General features: G+C 48.0%; 1 protein-coding gene across 1 annotated transcript in view; it reads right to left on the bottom strand.

Annotated features, from left to right (window-relative positions):
• The window catches only part of LOC139238010 (voltage-dependent P/Q-type calcium channel subunit alpha-1A-like), a 587825-nt gene that overhangs the window by 299611 nt on the left and 265831 nt on the right, over positions 1–22383 (bottom strand). The window contains 3 exon segments of the mRNA XM_070867408.1: positions 12724–12902; positions 17255–17416; positions 20825–20916. Of these exon segments, the coding sequence (XP_070723509.1) occupies positions 12724–12902; positions 17255–17416; positions 20825–20916 (433 nt within the window).

Below are 22383 nucleotides of genomic sequence, written 5' to 3'. Positions count from 1 at the left end.
GCGCGCGCGCTCCGTTTCGGGCGGGGGGCAATTTCGGCCCCCAACAATTCAATGGTTAAAGATTATCTTGGATTCCAGTCGGAATTTCAATTCCCAAACCTGCTTGTGCAGGCAAAAAAAATTTCAAGGTGCATTCTAAATCAAGCAATATTTTAGCACATGTTGTTATAATCTGAAAATAAAGGATTGCTGGGCTGATATGACATCCCTATCCAGCCTGCAGTGAAAGAGGACATTAAGGTTCTGCCTCTTCTTGTGATAGAATATTATCCATCTTATTCTGCACAATGAATGCCATCCTGGCCTGCGGCCAAAGGCTATTGTACTATATATAACACACGGTCATGCAGTCTGATAGGTCCTTACTATACAGTATAAATGCACACAAGGCCCATACTTGAGAGAATGTCACTCTGTGACCAGTTACCTTTATTACCAAGACCTCAAGAGATGAAGGTGGGTGGAGCTTCCCCTTTTATGCCTGAAAGTCCAGGTTAGGAGTGTCTCCCACAAGTTCACCCCCTTGTGGTCAATGTTCTCAAGGTGTACAACTTAGGTCAGCTTATACATGGGTTACACTGATAGTTGAATACATGACATCACCTCCCCCCCAAAGTCTTATTGGGATCACAGGTTAAGTCTCTCTGGTGGTTTACGCTTCCTTGTAGAACGCCTGAGTTGGGGCTCCGGTTGTTGGGCGCTGGCCTGAGTGTCTGCTGTTTGCGGTGCCTCAGGCCTGTCCGGACTGCCCACAGTGACTGGGCTCTCCTCCAATTGGCTCTGGTGTTCGGTCACCTGTGGTGGAGTGAACTCTACATCGTATTCTTCCTCTGCTTTTTCTATGGGGTTGCTGAACCTCCTTTTAATTTGATCCACGTGTTTGCGGCAGATTTGTCCATTGGTAAATTTAACTACCAGAATCCTATTCCCCTCTTTGGCAATCACAGTGCCTGCGAGCCATTTGGGCCCTGCAGCGTAATTACGGACAAAAACAGGGTCATTGACATCAATACATCGCGCCCTCGCATTCCTGTCATGGTAGTCACATTGTGACTGGCGCCTGCTCTCAACAATTTCTTTCATAGTAGGGTGTATAAGGGATAACCTGGTTTTGAGCGTCCTTTTCATTAGCAGCTCTACGGGTGGAACCCCTCTGAGCGAGTGTGATTGGGATCTATTGGCCAACAGGAGGCGAGATAAGCGAGTTTGTAGGGACCCCCTTGGATTCTGAGCATCCCCTGTTTGATTATCTGCACTGCTCATTCCGCCTGGCCATTTGAGGCCGGCTTGAACGGTGCTGTTCTGACATGGTTGATTCTATTGCCTGCCATGAAGTCCTGGAATTCAGTGCTTGTGAAGCACAGGCCATTGTCGCTGACCAAGACATCCGGTAGACCATGGGCGGTGAACATTGCCTGCAGACTTTCTACCGTGGCAGAGGATGTGCTTGAATTGAGAATGTCACACTCAATCCATTTGGAGTAGGCGCCTACTACAACCAAAAACATTTTTCCCATGAAAGGATCTGCGTAGTCCACATGGATGCGTGACCATGGCTTGGCGGGCCAGCACCAGGGGCTAAGGGGGGCTTCCCTGGGTGCGTTGCCCAGCTGAGCACACGTGTTGCACCTGCGAACACAAAGTTCCAGGTCTGTATCTATCCCTGGCCACCAAACGTGTGACCTGGCAATTGCCTTCATCATGACAATGCCTGGGTGCTCATTGTGAAGTTCTCTGATAAACACCTCTCTGCCCCTCTGGGGCATGAATACGCGGTTTCCCCACAGTAGGCAATCGGCCTGAATCATCCTTGTGCCCATGAAAGGGTTTAAATTCCTCAGGGCATTGCCCCGTATGTGGCTGCCCAGTCCCCATTCAGGACACATTTCTTAACTAAAGACAGTAGTGGGTCTTTCTTTGTCCAGACTTTAATCTGACGGGCTATCACGGGTGAGCCTTTGCTTTCGAAAGCTTCAACAGCAATGACCATCTCAGCATCATGCTCAGTTGCCCCCTCAGTGGTGGCTAGTGGGAGCCTGCTGAGTGCATCGGCGCAGTTTTCAGTGCCCAGTCTGTGCCGAATTGTGTAGTCATAGGCGGCTAACGTAAGTGCCCATTTCTGTATGCGGGCCGATGCATTCGCATTTATGGCCTTGTTGTCGGCCAAAAGGGACGTTAGAGGTTTGTGATCTGTCTCCAGCTCAAATTTCCTGCCAAACAGGTACTGATGCATTTTCTTTACTGCATATACACATGCTAGCGCTTCCTTTTCTACCATCCCGTAGCCCCTTTCTGCCTGGGACAGACTTCTGAAGGCATAAGCTACCGGCTGTAACTGACCCTTGGCATTAACATGCTGCAACACACACCCGACCCCATAGGACGACGCATCGCACGTTAAAACAAGTTTCTTACATGGGTCATATAATGTTAACCGAGTGTTGGAGCATAACAAATTGCGTGCTCTATCAAAAACCCTTTCCTGGCTGTCCCCCCAGACCCAATCACAACCGTAGGAGTACGTGTAGTGGCTCTAGCAGCGTGCTCAATTTGGGAAGAAAGTTACCAAAATAGTTCAGGAGCCCCAGGAATGAACACAGCTCCGTCGTGTTACGGGGTCTGGGTGCTCTCTGGATCGCTTCCATCTTGGACGCAATGGGTCTGATCCCGTCTGCTGCTACCCTCCTCCCCAGGAATTCTACCTCTGGAGCTAAGAAGACGCACTTCGCCTTTTGCAGTCGCAGACCTACCCGGTCCAGTCTGCGTAGCACCTCCTCCAGGTTGTGGAGGTGTTCTTCAGTATTGCGATGAGGATGTCGTCTTGAAAAACCACTGTCCTTGGAATGGACTTGAGGAGGCTTTCCATATTTCGCTGAAAGATCGCGGCAGCCGAACGAATCCCGAACAGACATCAGTTATACTCAAACAACCCCTTGTGTGTCGTGATGGTGGTCAGCTTCTTCGACTCACTCGCCAGCTCCTGGGTCATGTAAGCTGAGGTCAGGTCCAATTTTGAAAAAAGTTTGCCACCGGATAATGTCGCAAAGAGGTCCTCCGCTCTCGGTAGCGGGTACTGGTCTTGGAGTGACACCCGATTGATGGTGGCATTGTAATCGCCACATATCCTGACCGGCCCATCCGCCTTGAGCACTGGCACAATCGGGCTCGCCCAGTCACTGAATTCGACTGGCGAGATGATGCCTTCCCTCAGCAGGCGGTCCAATTCGCATTTGATCTTTTCCCGCATCACGTACGGCACCGCTCTGGCCTTGTGGTGTACTGGCCTGGCGTCCGGGTTTATGTGAATCACTACCTTGGCCCCCATGAAAGTGCCGATGCCGGGTTGAAATAATGAGTCAAATTTGTCCAGGACCTGTGAGCATGATACTCGCTCCACAGAAGAAATTGCATTGACATCGCCCCATTTCCAGTTCATGACAGCAAGCCAACTCCTCACCAGTAGTGTGGGACCGTCCCCCGGGACAATCCAGAGTGGCAACCTGTTCTCCGAATCTTTGTGGGTCACGACTACTGTGGCACTGCCTAGCACCGGAATGATCTCCTTTGTATATGTCCGCAGCTGTGCGTCAATCGGCGATAATTTTGGCCTCCTGGCCTTGGACACCCACAACCTTTCGAACTGTTTGATACTCACCAGGGACTGGCTGCCCCCGTGTCTAGCTCCATTGATACTGGGATGCCATTGAGGAGCACTTTCATCATTATCGGTGGCGTCCTGTTACATGAACTGTATATGTGCTCCACATGAACTCGCTGAACTTCAGCTTCCAGCGATTTCCCCCAGCGTTCATTTGGCCTCGTAGGGCTTACATTGGGCCCGTCCTCCTCGTACATCAACCTGGCTGCAGGCTTCCTGCACATACGCGCCAAGTGACCGCTGACGTTGCAATTTCTGCAGGTATATTGCTGATACCTGCAAGCTCTGGCTGTGTGTTTGCCTCCACACCTCCAGCATGAGCCATTGTTGGAAACAAAAGGTCCATTACCAGTCGATCGTCTCTGACTGTCTGTGTAACTGTCCTTAAACGCACCATTAACAGGTGTTGATGGCCCCCATACTGGCCGCATTGTCCATTGCGATGGCATGAATCGCCGTTCAGCTAGCCATTGTCTCTGTTGAATTCCCCTGTTGGGTTTGACTACATGCTCGGGCATGTCCGATTGCCCCTGTCTGCCTGGAGAACTGTGTCCCGCGTTAACAATGTTGACTCCCTGGTCGTTTGCCGCATTTGAGCCAAGATTTTTGTCATGTATCATTCTGGTCTCTTCCACCCCTGAGATAAATGTCTGGGCTATCAGAGCCGCCGCTTCCAAGGTCAAGTCTTTGGTCTCAATCAGTTTCCTGAAAACCCCAGCGTGCCTGATGCCCTCAATAAAAAAGTCTCGCAGCATCTCCGCTCTGCATACATCTGGGAACTTACATAGCCTCGCCAGTCGCCGGAGGTCTGCCACGAAGGCTGGAACGCTTTGCCCTTTTCGCCGCCGGTGTGTGTAAAACCGGTGTCTCGCCATGTGCATGCTGCTCGCCGGTTTAAGGTGTTCCCCGATCAACTTACTGAGCTCTTCAAACGTCTTGTCCGCCGGCTTCTCTGGCGCTAGAAGGTCCTTCATCAGGGAGTACGTCCTGGATCCACAAACCGTCAGGAGATGAGCCCTGCGTTTGTCGGCCGACTCCTGTCCCAAACATTCCTTAGTGACAAAACTTTGCTGTAGTCTCTCAATAAAGTCGGCCCAATCATCACCAACACAGTACCTCTCTTCTGTGCTGCTAGTGGCCATGCTTGCGTGCTTTAAATCCCAGTTTCTCGTTGCCAATGATATGTCCTTACTATACAGTACAAATGCACACGATGCCCATACTTGAGTGAAGGTCACTCTGTGACCAGTTACCTTTATTACCAAGACCTCAAGTGATGAAGGTGGGTGGAGCTTCCCCTTTTATACCGGAAAGTCCAGGTTAGGAGTGTCTCCCACAAGTTCACCCCCTTGTGGTCAGTGTTCTCACGGTGTACAACTTAGGTCAGTTTGTACATGGGTTACACTGATAGTTGAATACATGACACAGTCAATCAATAACAAAGTGAATCATGCAATCTCAGCAGGGGCATAGTTGAACGAAGTTCGTGTGCATCACCTTTCGGGGGTGTGGGGGGGTTGGGGAAAGAGTGTGGGGTGGGGGAAGTATCACAGAGAGAACACAAAACTGAAGAAAAATCTGCATTTTAAAAACAACAGCACGCTGATTTTTGGGAGGTAATAATTGCCCGATTATAGCTCTTCACCTGGCACTCAAGGGCGAGCGTACTGGAAGATTTTTTTTCTCCTGTCCTCTTCTGAATCTTGCTGAGATACAGTTCCACAGTAACCCTTTGATGGCATGAGCCTAATCCGTTGGGTGTCGGCCGAGTCTTCCACTGTGGAGCAGTGTTACACTCAATCTTGTGCCCTCGGTTCATTTTAATCTTATTTGACCCAGGGTCTGCAAAACCCAATGTAAAGCCCCCTACCAGCACCCCGCTTGAGATAACTCAGCGCAGACCAGTGATTGAAACTGCAGGTGTACCGATCTGTATAACTCAATGCCACACCAGGCAGTGCAGTTAGTCACTTAGTCATGGCAGGGGGTCCCAGCACTGGCTCATCATGAATTTTCAAAACATTCTGCTTTCTCATGTGGTTAACTAGCCACATAATCAACAGCAGCGCACTGACCAGAGTTGTTCTACTCAACTAAAACAAGATTAAAATTTGATACAAGTGATCTACCAAACATTTCGACAACAGCTTTCACGACCACCGGACATCGCAAAGTGCCTTACCACCAATAAAGTACTTCTTGAAGTGTGGTCACCGTTGTAATGTGGGAAACGCGGCAACCAATTTGCGCACAGCAAGCTCCCACGCACAGCAATGTGATAATGACCCAGGTAACGGGGAAGAAATTGCCCTCCGCCCGAAAAGGGGCGTACCTACCGTTTTTGAAAGTTTCTTTTCCGTCTCAGTCCACGGGGCGCGGATACTGGAGAAATCCAGCACTTGGTAGATTTTGTCTCCTCGGTGCGGTGTTCCAGTCGAGTGCACGCGGCGCCGATGGCTGATCGGAACGGCGGACCCACTGCGAGGTCACTCCCACCCTGCTCAGTCATCAGCGCCATGTGCTGCGTGGTGCTGACGCATCGCAACGCCTCTCCCCTTTCGTTAGCTCTGCAGATGTTTTAGTTCGGTCCACTGGGCCGGGCCAGCGGCTGGGGGGGGGGCATAATTGTCGGACCAACATGGCAGCGGCGGCAATACGCCCTCCCCATTAAGGGCAGCCGCACTGCCATTTCACACAGAGTCGGGGGCCTCGGCCAGGCCTCTCCCGCGGGGCAATTTTGTGAGGGCAATTTCGCGAGGGGATCCCCGCGAGTCGGAAAAGGGCTGGCGCGCGCAAAGGTAGGGCGGTTTCTAAAATGGCGGCCCCTCCATGGAGAGTTGGTGGTCATTCCGAACCGCCCGCTGGGCACCAGAAAGCGGAGGCCAGAGGCCTTATCGCTGAGGGAACTATCAGCCCCAATTTGCTTTAGTGGCGTTGATTGAGGGACAAATATTGGCCCCAGGACACTGGGGAGAACTGCCCCCGCTCTTCTTCGAAATAGGGCCGTGGGATCTTTTACATCCACCCGGGAGAGTTTAACAACTCATCGCAAAGACAGCGCCTCCCAACAGTGCGGCACTCCCTCAGCACTGCACTGGGGTGTCAGGCTAGATTTGTGGGTTCAAGTCGCTGCAGTGGGAATTGAACCCACAAACCTTCTGACTCAGAAGTGAGGGTGCTACCCACGGAGCCACAGCTGACACTATTGGAACCACGTTGGCTTTGCTCACTGTAAATCCGACGACGTATTGTCTTACAAAAGCAGGAAGGGGTATTATACCATGTGCTGCACAATGCAATTTTCCAATATCAAAGCTGAAATTTGTCGCGTTAAGGTAACACTTTTGAATTGCTGTTAAGTAAACACAGACCAATGTCAAGCGGAATGTAACTGTTGCTTGCTCAGGGCAGTGCTGGGATTGGAAGCAAAGTGTCAATTTCTGGCATCAGGTCCCATTATAAAATGCTTAGCTTTTTTCCTTCTTTTTCAAGCTTAGTTTGCATCAGTAACAATGTGCCATCAGTTATAGTGTGAGGAATGCATGCTACAACTAGCTGATCTCCCGAGGCATTGTTCACTGACCTGACAGCGAGACAGCGCACTGTTGCGTGGCGTGTGGGAGTGAAGAGGTGCTTCTCTGCAGTGGAAAAATATGAAAAGACAATTCTACCCGTGGACAGAAGATATTTATTTTCCTAATTTGGTTTGGTGGCCAGAGAAGAAATAATTGGTATTTCCCTTGCTCACTAAGGAGATAGGCAGCAGAACTCCATCAATAAGGGGTAGAAATTGAGTGCATTTGTGCCTCCCGTTAGCACTCCCAGGGCCTTTGCGACCGGACGCGCTGCTGACATCGACTCCCGCCATGTTTGCCGCGAGTTTAACGGCGGTGCTGCGATATTGAGCCACTATCTCCTGCGACTGCCGATCATGACATCATTGCCGGGCCCCGTAATTCACTTCCGCCCCCTGCAGCAGCGCCGGGTGAAAAGCACCGACGGCTGCAGGATGCGCGGGTCGGGCGGTCGCCCGTTACCGGGGCGATGATTAAAGGCGAGGTGGCCGAGGTAAGCAAAAAAAAAAAAAAAAAACACGTACCTTTGTTGTTGCCGTTTTCTTTGCGGGTTCCTGCCCACAATGGTTCAGCTCGGCACTCTGCTCGAGTGGGATCACCGCAGCCTTGGTGGTCCAGTTAGGCGATGTATAAATTGCAGAGCCTGCAGCGATGGCCCTTTCCCTTTAAAGGAGGGAAGGGCCCTTTGAACGCGGCAGCCCCGCACGGCCCACTGCTGAGGTTTCCGCACCGACTGAGTCCCTTAGTGCTCCAAGAAGCAAGTGGGGAGCTTGATTTTAGCACTCTGCCTCCTTCCTGGAGTGCCACTGGCAATATTTTGAAAGCTGGGAAGCAATAGCGCTAAGTTTCCCAGCTTTCAAAAGTTATCACCCCCAAACGGGGCGCTAATGAAGTTCACCCCCCACCCCCCCCAAAATCTTTTGGGTCCGAAATTGCCCCGTGCAGGATTTGCAGCGCATAATTCGAATTAGTGAGTCGAATTTGCTGGATATGCCGGAGCGGGTGCGGATTTGCCCTCCTTTACTGGAAAAAAAATGATGGGGGGGGCGGTAACCGTGCCTTCTATCGGCGCTCCCGGGGCGTCCGTGGCATGCGACGCTCAGCGCCCCACTACTCACATCGGCCACGCGGCTAATGACGTCATGTCGCAGTGTCCGTCCCCTTCTCTTAAAGGGGCAGTGACGTTGCAATCTGACCAGCACCTTCAGTGCCGTCCACCAGGGAGGGTGTGGGCCCGCTCCCTCAGGCCTCGCTCCCGCGGAGCAATTTCCCCCGCGGGGCGCGACGGACAACGTTATCGTCATGGTGCAGCCCAAATCCCTCTCCGCTGGTGGAGCCCCGGGGGGGGGGCAATTCCGGGGGCAGCGCTCTGTGCCTGGGTGAAAACTCTTTAGCGGACCCTTTGTGCTGGCCGGCAACACTAACTAGCCCCGTGCAAAAACGGAACTTTCAGTCCCTTTATGTCAGCAATTATTCAGCTCAAATTCTCAATATAAATAAAATAAAGCAGTCCCTCTAACTCTGACTTGCTAAGCCAGCCTTTCCTAAAAAATAAACACATTAGCATTGCTTTCCTGTGAAATTCACCTCAAAAAGATTCTAAAATTCATCCTCCAGCTTGCCTTGAAATAATTTCGAAAAGCCTACTCAGGTACTATTATGGCCTGAGGAAAAACACGCATCCAAGGTTAAAAACAGAGAATCATACTGGTGCCTGCTGTGAACCTCCACACTGCAGCACACTGGGAACTACAGGCAGAAATGCAGCCGTGATTGCAGGCATGATACCTTTGAGAAGATTACCTACTCAAACCCTAGATTTGCGATAATGGGTCAGGCCTCTGAGCAACAAAGTACTCAAAGACAATTTAATATATTAATTTAAACATGGTGTGGTGAAATATTTAGATCGTTTGAATCTATGGGGGAGAGAGGGGGGCAGTGGGATTAGTTTGGGATGGATACAGGGCTATGGGGAGAGAGCGGGGCAGTGGGATTAGTTTGGGGATCGATACTGGGCTACGGGGAGAGAGCGGGGCAGTGGGATTAGTTTGGGGATTGATGCAGGGCTATGGGGAGAGAGCGGGGCAGTGGGATTAGTTTGGGATTGATACTGGGCTACGGGGAGAGAGCGGGGCAGTGGGATTAGTTTGGGGATTGATACTGGGCTATGGGGAGAGAGCGGGGCAGTGGGATTAGTTTTGGATTGATACTGGACTACGGGGAGAGCACAGAGCAGTGGGATTAGTTTGGGGATCGATACTGGGCTACGGGGAGAGAGCGGGGCAGTGGGATTAGTTTGGGGATTGATACAGGGCTATGGGGAGAGAGCGGGGCAGTGGGATTAGTTTGGGGATTGATACTGGGCTATGGGGAGAGAGCGGGGCAGTGGGATTAATTTGGGATTGATACAGGGCTATGGGGAGAGAGCGGGGTAGTGGGATTAGTTTGGGATTGATACAGGGCTATGGGGAGAGCGGGGCAATGGGATTAGTTCTGAATTGATCATAGGCACTCCCTCGGAGTCGAGGAAGACTTGCTTCCACTCTAAAAGTGAGTTCTCAGGTGACTGTACAGTCCAATACGGGAATTACAGTCTTTGTCACAGGTGGGACAGACAGTGGTTGAGGGAAAGGGTGGGTGGGACTGGTTTGCCGCACGCTCCTTCCGCTGCCTGCGCTTGGTTTCTGCACGCTCTCGGCGATGAGACTCGAGGTGCTCAGCGCCCTCCCGGATGCACTTCCTCCACTTAGGGTGGTCTGTGGCCAGGGACTCCCAGGTGTCAGTGGGGATGTTGCATTTTATCAGGGAGGCTTTGAGGGTGTCCTTGTAACGTTTCCGCTGCCCACCTGGGGCTCGCTTGCCATGTCGGAGTTACGAGTAGAGTGCTTGCTTTGGGAGTCTCGTGTCCGACCCCTTATCCTGAGACTGTGACCCCTGGTTCTAGACTCCCCAGCCCTGGGGAAACATCCTCCCTGCATCTACCCTGTCAATCCCCCTCAGAATCTTGTATGTTTCAATAAGATCACCTCTCATTCTTCTAAACTCCAGAGAGTATAGGCCCAATTTATTCAATCTCTCCTCATAGGACAACCCTCTCACCCCAGGAATCAACCTAGTGAACCTTCGTTGCACCGCCTCCAAGGTATGTATGTCCTTCCTCAGATAAAGAGACTTTCTGTAACATGTTTTTTGCAACACTTAGGTGACACTTTCTTTAATGCTTCTGTGTCACTTTTAATCATAAGACAATTTATTCTGATCTAGTCAAATCTATTCTACCACACTTATTTTTCCTGTGACTGACTTCTAGCACTCAATTCCACTTTCTCAAGAGTTGCAACAGACCAATAAGTAGAATTACAGAATTTTATAGCACAAAAGGAGGCCGTTTGGCCCATTGTGTCTGTGCCAGCTGTCTGAAAGATTAATCCACTTCGCCCCGTGCCCCTGCCTTTTTGCCCATACTCTTTCAATTGGTTTTCTTTTTCCAGTATTTATCCACTTCCTTTTTAAAAGCTACAATGGATTCTGCTCCCACCAGTGTCTCTGCTCGGACATTCCATGCTCCAACTATAGTCTGTAAAAAAATATTTTTGTAATCCCTTCTAAGTTAAAACAAATTAAGAACAATTGAACAGCTAGGTATTTGTAGGAAGGATTAGAACATAACAACAGAAGAAATAGGAGCAGGAGTCGGCCATTCGGCCCCTCGAGCCTGCCCCGCCATTCAATAAGATCATGGCTGATCTGATCATGGACTCAGGTCCACTTTCCCGCCCGCTCCCCATAACCCCTTATCCCCTTATCGATTAAGAAACCATCTATTTCTGTCTTAAATTTATTCAATGTCCCAGCTTCCACAGCTCTCTGAGGCAGCGAATTCCACAGATTTACAACCCTCTGAGAAGAAATTTCTCCTCATATCGCTTTTAAATGGGCGGCCCCTTATTCTAAGATCATACCCTCTAGTTCTAGTCTCCCCCATCAGTGGAAACATCCTCTCTGCATCCACCTTGTCAAGCCCCCTCATAATCGTATACGTCTCGATAAGATCACCTCTCATTCTTCTGAATTCCAAATGAGTAGAGGCCCAACCTACTCAACCTTTCCTCATAAGTCAACCCCTTCATCTCTGGAATCAACCTAGTGAACCTTCTCTGAACTGCCTCTAAAGCAAGTATATCCTTTCGTAAATATGGAAACCAAAACATCACACAGTATTCCAGGTCTTACCAATACCTTACATAGCTGTAGCAAGACTTCCCAGCTTTTATATTCCATCCCCTTTACAATAAAGGCCGAGATACCATTGGCCTTCCTGATCACTTACTGTACCTGCATACTATCTTTTTGTGTTTCATGCACAAGTACCCCCAGGTCCCGCTGTACTGCGGCACTTTGCAATCTTTCTCCATTTAAATAATAACTTGCTCTTTGATTTTTTCTGCCAAAGTGCATGACCTCACACTTTCCAACATTATACTCCATCTGCCAAATTTTTGCCCACTCACTTAGCCTGTCTATGTCCTTTTGCAGATTTTTTGTGTCCTCCTCACTCATTGCTTTTCCTCCCATCTGTGTATCGTCAGCAAACTTGGCTACGTTACACTCAGTCCCTTCTTCCAAGTCATTAATATAGATTGTAAATAGTTGGGGGCCCAGCACTGATCCCTGCGGCACCCCACTAGTTACTGATTGCCAACCAGAGAATGAATCATTTATCCCGACTCTCTGTTCTCTGTTAGCCAATCCTCTATCCATGCTAATATACTACCCCCAACCCCGTGAACTTTGATCTTGTGCAGTAACCTTTTATGTGGAACCTTGTCATTTTTACAATCATTCTTACAATTAGAATTATTGCCACACTTGCTACCTCCTGCACTCAGCTCTTTTCTAACTGCAAAATAATCTTTAAAGTTTCTGAGAACTTCTCTCTCAGAGAACATTGTTCCACATTGGCTCCAACTTGTTCATTGAGCTGCGAACCAAGCACAAACCGAGGCTCTCGTGCAATCTGATGTGTAATTAACCCATGCATTGATTTAAAGCATAAGGCTCCCTTTGAGCCTGAAAGGGTCACCACTGTACAGTGTTCTTGTCCTTTTAAAACTGTGCATCCTCTGACTAACTGAGGTTATTCACTAAAATGTATAAACATATAAAAGCTCTGCCTCTGTTTGGCTCTCAGGCCAATGAATGAAGTTTATATTATATGAACCTTGAAAAAACATGCCGGAGAAAATTAGGACAAAACATGGAAAGCTAAATTTATATGCTTGACATTTTTTTCCAAGACTAAGAGTAAAATCTTAGAAAAAAAAACACTAAATTAAAATTCGGATTAAATTTATTCCAAAGCCTACAAATTAAATGAGAAAAATTATAGGTCCAGAGCTGAGACCTAAACTCAAGCTAAAATTAATTGCAAGATTAGAACAATATTGGCACAATGACTTGTTAAAGCAAAGGCTCCTGGTTACTCACATCATACAACAGATCAGTCCACCCCTCCATGGTGATGCACTGGAACACAGTCAGCACAGCAAATAGGATGTTGTCAAACTGCGTGATTCCATAATTTGGTCCTTCCCAGTACTCAGTGCAGTTGATTCCAATCGGACATATTCGAGCGGGCAAGTCAGTCCCACAAGGAGACTCACCCACTATTTCTTCTGATAAATAAACAAGAATATCTATATTTAGTATTCAAATGTCCTGCAATAGCACAATCGAAATAGATTGATTCATTTCATTTGCAAGTCAATCAAACCCACGTTGACCGTCAAGAGTTAGAGAAATAAAAAATGCTGTGTTCCTAATGAGAGCTCAAAACGCTTTGCCCCTTTCCTGAGGGTCTTTTAACACCAGAATGCAGCGGCCACGCTGCGGAGTTACAATGGCCGCCGACTTTCCGTGTAATGGCCGCCATGATCAAAATCCCGCTCCCGTGTAACCCCGGCAGTGACCCATTCCCTCCCCCCCGCCACCACGCTGCTGCTGCCGACCCGTGCTAAGTGCGTCGTCACAGTGCGCAATGCCGATCTACCTTCACCAACCCCCCCCCCCGGCGACGGCAGAATTCTGCTGTGAAAATCACCGGCCCGCCCGGCGGTGCCAAAACAAGGGGGTTTGCCGCGGCGGTCCAGTGAGGCTGAGACCTTCTGCAATGGCAGCGCGATCGGCAGCCTGACGCCCCTTCTAGGCCCGGCCGAAACCCTTCCTGGTGGTGCAGTGGACTGAAGCTTAAAGATCGCGCAGGCTCTCCCCTTTAAGTGACGCGGCGACGTGATGGCATAATCGCGGCGGCCACTCTACACCGCGCCCCTCTAGAGGTGTCACCGCCGCATATCCGCCCCCATTATGAATGACTTCCGGATCTGAGTGAAAAAAAAACAAAGAGCGGAGTTTCGCTCAAGAGGCGACCTCAACCACCGTGGCGGTAAAAATCATAGAAACGGGGTGCGTGCGCCCCGTTCCGGGCGGGGAGCAATTCCGGCCCCTTTAAATTCATTCATTTTACAATATCACTTAAATCCCTTTATCAGATTCCAGCCTATAACTCACTCCCAGCAATTTTTCTCTGCGATTATATTTCAGCCTGCCAGTGAGCCTTAGCTCTCCATTGCTTTGTATAGAAACTGGCGGAACCCTCAAACAGATTAAACACCAACGCGGTGGTAGTCATTACTCCCACTGATTACCAAAAGGTAACGTACTCTACAATAGTTTTCGTGGGAGGCACCTGACTATCTGTACATCACAACATTACAGGGGAAATTACAATATACAGCTTGTCCTCCTGCGACAACTAATTGCTAACCTGCAGCATTAAAACCTATTCTATCCTTTACTTGTCGATACAAAAAAGCACTTAAGAAGCTTCTCTAGTTGTTAGAGTGAGGCAGGAAAGGGCTCCAGGTCCCTGGGGTAAGAGGTTAATGTTCCAGTGCAGTTAAAGTAGACCTCTCTCTCCAGCACTGAACATGGACCATAAAGTGGTTAAAAGTTGACCAAATTAGTATGAACAACGTCATTAACTATTCACCCCCCACCCCGCCCCACACCTCTTCTCTTTTGGAAGTGCTCATGTTTGCTGAATACAGTCTCTCGGACACCTACAGCACTGTAATACCTCACTCAGATGCCTTTTCTTCACATGTGACTATGGACAGTGACTGTTGGTAAACTATCTGACCATGGATGGTGTCACACCTGACCTAAATGTTGCCCGCGCATGTGCATGTACCAACGTGTGTCAGTAGTGAGTTACAGACTGAAATCCCATCGAGAGGTTCAGGTGGTCGACAGACATTATCATGAATACCCGGTCGTGAGTTACGGACCAGGGTTTTGATGGATTCTACGTTGAATAACAGCTACCTCGGTGCAGACTGGAGTCTGAGCAAGATTTCAAATGGTTTATATGTAGAATAAAGGATATCTAGGAATAACTTACAGATTGGAATCCAATTGAGACATTCTGGTCATTTACGTATAAAATATTGAGGGGGCTGAAATTGCCCCCCTGCCCCAAACAAGGCGCACTTACTGTTTTGTAAGTGTTCTGTCTGCCCCAATGTAGGGGGCAGATAACCTGGCGAAATTCAGGACCTTATTTTTTTTCCCCGGTCAGAGCGGTGTTGCAGACATTGGCGGGGCGGAAGTGCGGACGACCGTCATCAGCGAGATCAGAACAGCAGTCGCTCCAAGTCATCAGCGCCGCGATAACGCGTCACAGCGCCCCTCCCCTTCAGTTAAAGGGGAAGGCCCCTGCGAACTCTGCAGCCACTTTAGTGGCAAACACTGGGCCACCAGGGAGGGATTTTAGCCGGGCCAGTGGCCTGGCACCCAAGAGCGGGTGCCAAGCTGCCTATTGGCGGGCCCGGCCGAACCAGTGGGCATAATTGTCGGCCCGACCTGGCAGTCAGCCGATAATAAAAAATAACATGGAGTTGCTGGCAGCACGACCTCCCCTTTAAGGGCGGACGCGTCACCCGGCCTCAGAGAGAGCCCTCCGCTGGGGAAAGCTGTCAGTGGCACCAGCCGGCAGTGATGCCGCTCCCGTGGGGCAATTCCGCGTGGAGGTCGGAAAGGGGGTCGTCGCGTGCCCGATGCAGCGGGAAAATGGGCAGTGCGGCAACCCGTTCTCACCGCTTCCTGGCCGGGGGGCAATTTCGCTCCTGTCGGCCCATCGGTCTGCCCCCGATTGGTCAGGCCTCTCCGCTCCATTCCTGCCTCTTAAGAGGCGGCAATGGAGCTTATGGAGGGGGGGGAAATTTCAGCCGCTGGATATCTTAGAAGGTGTTACAGATTGAAATCTGGTCAAGGAATTCAGATACTGCCAATTGAACTGCAGGTTCAATGGAAACAGGAGAAGTCAGTGATGTACAGGCAGGGATGTGGAACACATTGGCTAGAGACTAATTAGATACCCTTAAGTTAATTAGTCTTCAGATACAGATAGAACAAGGGATGCCTCGGAATGAGCGGGCGGCAGTTGCACAGACTGTTAAGACAAGACCACGAGGGAAGGTTGTGGAGATGTCTGTGTTTAGCTTTCCCAAGCAGTTTACTGGCCAAGCTTGTATTTTTCTCCATTCTGCATCATGTGCACTAGTTGTAATGAATGCTTGGTGTCAGCTCTCACATCAGACAGTGAGCATGGATAAAAGGAATTAATGCTATATAAGAACATAAGAAAGAGGAGCAGGAGTCGGCCATTCGGCCCCTCGAGCCTGCTCCACCATTCAATAAGATCATGGCTGATCTGATCATGGACTCAGCTCCACTTCCCCGCTCGCTCCCCATAACCCCTTATCCCCTTATCTTTTAAGAAACTGTCTACTTCTGTCTTAAAATTATTCAATGTCCCAATATATCAGAGTTTCTAAGAAAGAAAGAATTTATAGGAACAGAATATCTTGCCCAACAAACCTCCCTTGTTTAAGAGATTAAACCCATTTGGCTGCAATGTCACCATATCCCTCAATTCTTCTCTCTCCAGATTTGCATCTGGTTCTCCAAATCCCATTCATACCGTGGCCTTACTTGGTAAATTATTTAACATTGTCTAACTTGCAATACCTGCCTACCTTTTGGGATGCTGTCCTGGATGATATCAGCATCACTAGGCCCCTCTCCCTCAAGTTGCTCCCCCTCTGCTCGGGAAGACGTGGGCTCTCGTCGGGGTGCAGTCTAAATGCGTTGGCAGGGCTCTAGGTGGCCTATTTCTCATGTGTGGGCCTAGGTAGTATTAATGGGGCAATTCTCTCTCCATGGGGGCATCACAGCCAAGCCAGTTCCTGCCCTCATTCCACACAGGTAGATTTTCTAGCAGCAATCACTGGATATTGGTCATGGACAGGAGCAGGCTGATTATATCCCCCTCCATCGCAAATGGGTACAGAGACGTTTTCTGCACTGCTACTCTCGCACTGACTGAGATCAGCACGCCGGGGAAAAAGGGGGAGCGGTAACGCAGTGGTTATGTTGCTGGACTAGTAAGCAAGAGTCCTAGACTTCTGAATTGTTGCACTATTGTCATTTAAGGAAGGAAATCTGCCGTCCTTACCCAGTCGGGCCTATATGTGACTCCAGACTCACAGCAATGTAGCTGACTCTTAACCGCCCTGTGAAATGGCCTAGCAAGTCACTCAGTTGTATTCAAGATGGTGGCTTATTACCACCTTCTCGAGGGTGATTAGGGACGACAATAAATGCTGCCGTTGCCAGCGACACCCACATCCCAGGAATGAATAAGAAAGTGCAAAACTCGTGCCTTCCTCGTTCATATAGTTCAGTCCCACATTAGCTGTACATTTAATTCTCATTAGCACTCCTCACGACGACAGTACACATTATAAACTCAAACAACAGAAAGTATGGATAGGGCTGTAATTTAATCTCAGGGGTGTGGAGTCTAATCCAATGACAATTTACGCTTCATTCTTATGACTAACAAAGCGCTGGATTAAATTGCAGCCTCATCCAGATTTCTACAGGTGCACTCTCAGACACACAAACGTACTGTTGCTATCGAAGCATGCTTTATGAAATTTTCCCATGTAAAACTCTAATCCGATGATAGCGAACATGAGAATGGCAAAAAATAGTAGCAGCCCAATCTGAAGCAGGGGGATCATTGCCTTCATGATAGACTTGAGCACGACTTGTAAACCTGAAACACAAAGAAACTCCAATTAGGTCCCTGATTTGTAAAGCATCCCTTAGAAATATCTTATATCTTCCAACACTTTTTTTTGTGATATGGTGCGATTTTTACGCTCACTAAAATGAAGCACACTAGTTCCGGGTAATGGAAAATTTTCAGCAAGAACCAGGTGCGTAAAATCGCCCGGGTTGCTTAACCACAGGAAAGCCACCAGGAGCCCTCCATTATGAATTTTAACCTGCTCTACCCACCCAAGGCTGACAGGATTCTTTTTTACATATGTATGTTGGATTTTGAGGGGCTGAGTATAGAAATTGAGAAAATAAAATGGACAACAATGGTGCAGAAATTGCGTTTGGAGGCTTCCCGTGGGCAGAAGCCTCCAACTTAAAAAAAATTTACGAACTTACCTGGTGGTCCGGGAGTTTCAAGAGACTTGTGGTCCTGGGCCTCTACGTGAAGGCCCACGTATCTCAGGGGCGCAGGCATTTCACAAGCGTGCTTTGGATCACGTGGGCCGGCCCAACCAATCAAAGTAGGGGCATTCCCATTCATATTTGTAGTGAGCTCCGTATGTGGGGAATCACCGTAAGTATGAATGGGAATACCCACCAAAATACATAAACACTTAAAATAAATTTTTAAAAACATCCCATATTTAAAACTAATCAAAATGGAATTTAATTCATTATTTAAAACAAAAATTAAATTTTTTGAAATATAAATTTACATATTTCAAAGCGTCTAAAAATAAACTTACCTTATTTCACAGGTTTTTAAATGTTTAAATTATTTAAAACAAAAGATTTTTCTGTCCTTTAAAAGACTTACGCTGATAAATGCAGGTCTTCCGCTTATAGCCAACTCTCCACCAGAAAATGCCTATTTTGGTCAGATTCGTACGATTTGTACGAATCTGGCAGCTCCATCGTACGCGGCTGCAGGGGTCGTGAATTCAGCCCCATTGACGGAAAACAGCAATGGAAAACATTTCAAATGGTGTTCAACAGAGTCTAGGAAAAATATATTCTGCTAAAAAACAAGAATAAAATAAGCACTAATGGATGAATAAAGCCATAAGGGAAAAATTGAGGGTAAATAAAAAAGACATACATTAAGTATATGGACAGCAGGGGAGTGCATGATAAGGGAGAATACAAAGTAATTTAGTCAAAAAAACAATTAGGAAGACAAAGAGGAACTATGAAACTAAATTATCAAGGAACATAAAACAAAATAGTAAAATATTTTATAGGCACATAAATAAAAAAGGAAATGGGATAGGAATAGGGCCACTAAGGGATGGACAAGATAATACCACAGGCAGCAATAGAGAGATGGCAGAAATATTAAATAATTATTTTGCTTCAGTATTTACGAGGGAGATACAACAGGTGAACATGACATTGGATCCTGAGATTAGTAACGAAATAAATGCATTTAAAATAAAAAGAGGATATATATTAAATAAGCTAAACAAACATAAAGAGGATAAAAACCTGGTCCGGACGAATTACATCCGCACATTTTAAAAGAATCTAGGAAAGAGATAGCAGCAGCAATACCACACATTTAATAATTCATTAAAAAAGGTGTAGTGGCGGAGGACTGGCAGATAGCTAATGTAATACCTCTATTTAAGAAGGGAGATAGAATATGCGCAGGGAACTATAGACCAGTCAGCTTAACATCGGTAGTGGGTAAAATAATGGAATCCATGCCAAGGGAGAAAATAGAAGAACATCTCGGAGCCAAAAGTATGATAATGAATAGTCAGCATGGATTTCAAAAGGGAAAGTCTTGCTTGACCAATCTCATTGAATTTTTTTGAAGAAGTAACTGAGAGAGTAGACAAGGGTAATGCAGTAGATGTAATTTATCTAGATTTTCAAAAGGCCTTCGATAAGGTACCCCATAATAGACTGATGAACAAGGTGAGAGAATGCGGAGTCAGGGGACAAGTAGCAGAATGGATCGCTAGCTGACTTCAAGACAAAAAGCAGAGATTAGGGGTAAAGGGTAGCTATTCACAGGAGCAGAAGGTGGGTAGTGGTGTTCCACAAGGATCAGTGCTGGGACCACTGTTGGTCACAATTTATATTAACGGTTTAGACTTTGGAATCAAAAACACAATTTCTAAATTTATGGATGACACCAAATTGTGGGGGGATAGTCAATACTGAGGAGGACTGCAACAAATTACAGGGGGACATTAATAAACTTGCAGAATGGGCATATAATTGGCTAATGAAGTTCAACACAGATAAATGTGAGGTATTACATTTTGGTAGGAAGAATAGGAGGGAGGGAGTCTGGGTGGGGTAGAGGAACAAAGGGATCTCGGATACAAATACACACATCAGTAAACATTGCGACACAGGTTAGCAAGGCCGTAAAAAAAGCAAACCAAGAATTAGGGTTTATTTCTAGAGGGATAGAATTGAAAAGTAATGAAGTTGTACTAAACTTGAATAGAAACTTGAATAGACCACACTTCGAGTACTGCGTACAGTTCTGATCGCCATATTATAAAAAGGTTATCGAGGCACTGGAGAGGGTGCAGAGAAGATTTACAAGGATGATACCAGAAATGCGAGGGCACACATATCAGGAAAGGATGAACAGGCTGGGTCTCTTTACGCTTAAAAAAAGAAGGCTGAGAGGTGACCTAATAGAGGTCTTTAAAATGATGAAAGATTTTGACAGAGTGGATACAGAGAGAGTGTTTCCACTTGTGGGGAAGAGCATAACTAGAGGCCATCAATATAAGATCGTCACCCAGAAATCCAATGGGGAATTCAGAAGAAACTTCTTTACCCAGAGAGGGGTGAGAATGTGGAACTCGCTATCACAGGGAGTGGTTGTGGCGAATAGTATCGATGCATTCAAAGGGAGGCTCGATAAACACATGAGGGAGAAGGGAATAGAGGGTTATGCTGATAGAGTTAGATGAGGAAAGACGGGAGGAGGCTCGAGTGGAGCATAAACGCCGGCCTGGACTGGTTGGGCCGAATGGCCTGTTTCTGTGCCATATATCCGATGTAATCCCGATTAAGGGATATGAGGATCGGGTGGGTATATAGAGTTAGGTCGTAGTGAATGGGGGAACAGGCTTGAGGGGCTGAATGGCCTCCTCCTGCTCCTATGTTCTAATGTTCTGGAGCAACGAATGAGTTTCCAGTTCATCTCACTTTCTGCCCACTCTAAAGTTAAAATTCGGGCCCCGCTGTCTGTATTAAGGACTATTCAGCTTGGTAGAGGGCAGGCAGCCAATGTGAGGCTCAAGGCCCCATGCTACCACTTCATAGTGCATCGCTTCAGGTCGCAGATGAATAATTTTTCATGGGTGAATAATTCTTGCAACCTACTGCTCATTATCTTTAAAACAATTTTAAACAGTTGTGCGATACCTACTTGGAATTCCAGAAACCAGCTTCAAGGGTCGGAGGACTCGAACTGCACGCAGAGTTCGGAGATCAAATTCTGCCCCCGTTGTCGCAACAATACTGGAAAAAAAACACAGAGTGCACAGGTCACATATCCGCACGCAACAACACACGTGAGTTGTACTCCCACACTCTGGATCTGCCTCTGGATCCATGCAGGCCGCCGGACACAAGAAAGGAGACTTGCCCCTTTGAAATATACATACAGGGCTGTGCAGCATCTCAGCAAATGTCTTTCCCCATTCTGTTTTCGCACCTCACTTAAATGCGCAGGCTCATGCTAGTTTACAGTTCTTCATGTAAGCGGCCATTCATTCCCTATGTCAACAAATTTTGGCTGGGGGTGGAGGGCTGGGTAGGGGGGGATGGCATCATATCTAAGTTCAACCCAGCTCTAATCTAACATATAGGGGCCAAAATTGCCCCCCTCCTTAAGTCCTGCGGGAAATTCCCCGTGGGAAGCTGTGAGTGCCTGGCCGGAGCGTCCGCCCTTAAAGGGGAGGGTGCGCTGCCGCGATCACCATCTTTATTTTAAGTGTCGGGCCGACTGCTAGGGTCGGCCCGACAACGGTGCCCACGGGTTCGGTCGGGTCACCGTCAGGCAGCCCTGCACCCGCCTAGTGGCCCAGTGGGCCGAACTAAACCCCATGCCGAGTTTGCAGCGGCCCTCCCCTTTAACTGAAGGGGAGGGGCGTTGTGACGCGTCAGCACGATGTGGCACATCTGCGCGTTTATGACCCAGAGCAACGGCTGACCATCAGCACCGCCCCCACCGGAAATAAACACCAAAGAGGTGCATATCGGTCAAATCTGTGAGTACGTTTACTTTCTGGTTATGGGGACAATTTCGGCCCCATACACTTGAGCCCTTTCCAGCAAAGTCCCTGTATAATATTCAGGAGCTGGAACTCAAGCAGCTTTTTTTTCTCCTCATTTTAACCCAATTGTAGATCCTCAACGGGCACCCACGATTGAGAGCAGCTTACACAACACTGACCCAGGATCAAACCTTGAACCTTCATAATCTAAGGGCGCAGCACTGAAATAATCCTATTGGATCGCACTTTGAAATCTAATGACCTTGGTCTTTATAGCTTGGCATAATTATTGCATTAAACCTGGATTGGGTATTTCGGGCCCTCATGAGATTAGATACCTTTCTCCTAGGATGATCAGGGATCCTGTAGGGAATCCTCGCCGTATACGTTCCATGTTCCTCAGTAGCATATTATCCGTGAGAACAAATAATTGTAAAGCGGTTCCTGTGCTCCCAGTCTCTGCAGTCAGCTGACTGGAACATTCACATTACTGAGATCCAGCACAGGGACGGCTGTGAGTGAGATGGTGGAGGTATACTGGCTTAAACAGAGCCTAGCCCAAATACTCTTCAAATTGCCACGCTGCACAATTCCAACTCTACGCCAATGTATGCCCGGATAGTGGTTTATACCAGCAGGTTTCAGCTATAGAACTGTCCTGGCCAAAGTAACTCAACATGATAATACATTGCTGATGCTAAGACTCCCA

The sequence above is a fragment of the Pristiophorus japonicus genome, chromosome 24, assembly GCF_044704955.1.
Source record: "Pristiophorus japonicus isolate sPriJap1 chromosome 24, sPriJap1.hap1, whole genome shotgun sequence".
NCBI classification, from domain to species: Eukaryota; Metazoa; Chordata; class Chondrichthyes; family Pristiophoridae; genus Pristiophorus; species Pristiophorus japonicus.
The sequence above is the reverse complement of the archived record's forward strand: the minus strand, read 5'-3'. Positions and strand labels throughout refer to the sequence as shown.